The following is a 2,111-nucleotide window of genomic DNA, read 5'->3' as shown; positions in this document are numbered from 1 at the left end:
AGAACCTAAACATAGCATTCACTACGATGGTGTTCTTTCAAACCTACGCTGATGCAATCTGCTCTGTCAACAAGACATTAATCACATCATGTTGCGTGACAACCATAGACCCCACTCAAGCTGTGATGTGACAAGTGCATGCACCCTTAGTATCACCCTCAGTGACAATCCTCAACTAAAGATGAAGATATGAAGGCACGTGGATTGTACGATCATCCAAGACAGGGATCAGCCACCAGGGATTACTATAAAAATAGAAAATTGGCAGTAAAGTAAAAATCAAAATGTCCCATCGATCTTTCTTTTCTTTCTCTACTAAAAAAACACACCATAAGTGGGAGGACTAACGTTATTTTCCCAGCATGCCGTTCCCCACCAATCCCTTACATGTGGGTGAACACCTGACCAGACCGATGTGTGGTGTCATTTGTTTTAGGAATGTTTAAGTGTGAAACAAAAGAATCCGCCGAGAGCCACTGCCGGTGCCCTGAAAGAGTTAGCTAGTGTCATCACCATCGCGACAACACATTTTCTTTCTGTACAAAATGTAAGTAAAAAAACAACAAAAACAAAAAAAGCAAGAAAAAAGGACAAATACAAATTTTCTAGGAAGGCAGTGTGTGTAGCCTCTATCTCTATGGTAAAGATTTCATAATTATGTTCCCAGAAACCTTTTGCGCTGTCCCCAATTCCCCAATGTCAGCAGAACCCTGTTCATCTTCCATCCTCCCCCTGTAATAACCAAACACACACACATTTCCCCCATGCACCAACCAACCCCAAGCTCTCTCTCACCATCCCCCCTTGTATATATATATTTCAAATCCCCTTTTTTCCCCTCCACCCAGCCCAGGCTTGACCAGAGAGGCTCCCCTGGGCGTTGGGGCGTTTGTTTGGGCGTACATACAGAGTGGTTCTACTTCTTGAACATGTCCTGTAGCGGCCCGGGCAGAAACTTGAGCACGGTGTCCAGAATGCTCTCCTCGTCTTCCTCGTCTTCGTCTCCACACCCGGCTGGGATGGCCTTCTTGGGGCGTGTCAGAGAGCCCTCGCATGCCTGCTCCATGGCCGCCTTCTCCTCCGCCTCCTTCTCCTCCTTCTTCTTCAAGCCGTACTGCAGTGGAGGGGATGTGAGAGGTGAGTTGGGGGTAAGTAGAGGAGTCAGAGAGAGGGGTGAGGAGTGAGGAGGAGAGGTGAGGAGAGCATTCAAGGAGGGAAGATGAGGGGAGGGATAGATGAGCAGTCAGGATTGGGGTTGTGGGGGGGGTTGAGGTGGTGAGGAAAGGAGGGATGAGGAGTACAAGATAGGGGAGGGTGATCCGTTGGTTGTTACAGGTTGTGCAGTGAATCCCTGCTGATGTCGATAACCATGTGACATGAGTCTGACCACAGGAAGTCCGGACTTCGGCTCAGACCGAATCCTTCGCCGCCAAACACTAATGACTTCCCCTCTCTCAGCTTGAGCATGTTGCTAGACACAAAAGGGTTTACCAAAAACCTGCACTCCTTTTTTTGGAAATCTTATTTGGCTTGTAGTTAGAAATCTTGAAGTTAAAAATGTATACAGAATATCTGTCGATAACATTAGATAGGATTATTTTGTATGTCCTGGCACTTAAAGTACGCACTTATTGTATGTTACATTGAGTTATAGTACATAGTTGTGTAGCATCTTATCCTAGCTATCTTTGTTGTATCCCGGGAATGGGTTAACCTAGTGATTGTTAGTGCTCTGCAATTGGTTCTATGAACGTCCTTACTGTACCGACAGCAATATATTTTTTCACTTTCTTATGACAAATGTACTTATTGTAAGTCGCTTTGGATTAAAGCATTTGCTAAATGCCGTGAATGTAAATGTTGTTGGTCGTGTATTTTGAGGATGATCAGGAGACATGTGGGGGTGTGCATGAGAAGCTTTCCTCACCTTGTCCCGGATGGTCTGCCGTACTTTCTCCCTGTCCGACTCCATGCGGGCGTGCTTGGCCTTCCTCTCGTCCTCCTGCTGCCTCAGCGCCTCCTGGCGCTCCTCTCCTTCTTGGCCGCGTCAGGGTCCTTCTCCTCCTCGCCCCCCAGCATCTTACCCATGTCCTTGGTGGCCCTGGGAACAC

At 47.2% G+C, this 2,111-nt stretch overlaps 1 protein-coding gene across 1 annotated transcript in view; it reads right to left on the bottom strand.

Annotated features, from left to right (window-relative positions):
• Positions 1–916: 916 nt before the first annotated feature.
• cplx2b (complexin 2b) overlaps positions 917–2,111 on the bottom strand; it is a gene marked incomplete at both ends in the record, with an annotated part of 7,225 nt that continues 6,030 nt past the window's right edge. Inside the window, 3 exon segments of the mRNA XM_079744708.1 lie at positions 917–1,114; positions 1,928–2,034; positions 2,037–2,101. Coding sequence (XP_079600834.1) covers positions 917–1,114; positions 1,928–2,034; positions 2,037–2,101 — 370 coding nt within the window.

This window comes from Pollachius pollachius, assembly GCF_949987615.1.
Source record: "Pollachius pollachius genome assembly, chromosome: 10".
Lineage (NCBI taxonomy): Eukaryota > Metazoa > Chordata > Actinopteri > Gadiformes > Gadidae > Pollachius > Pollachius pollachius.
Note: the sequence above shows the minus strand (reverse complement) of the source record. Positions and strands in the feature narration are given on the sequence as shown.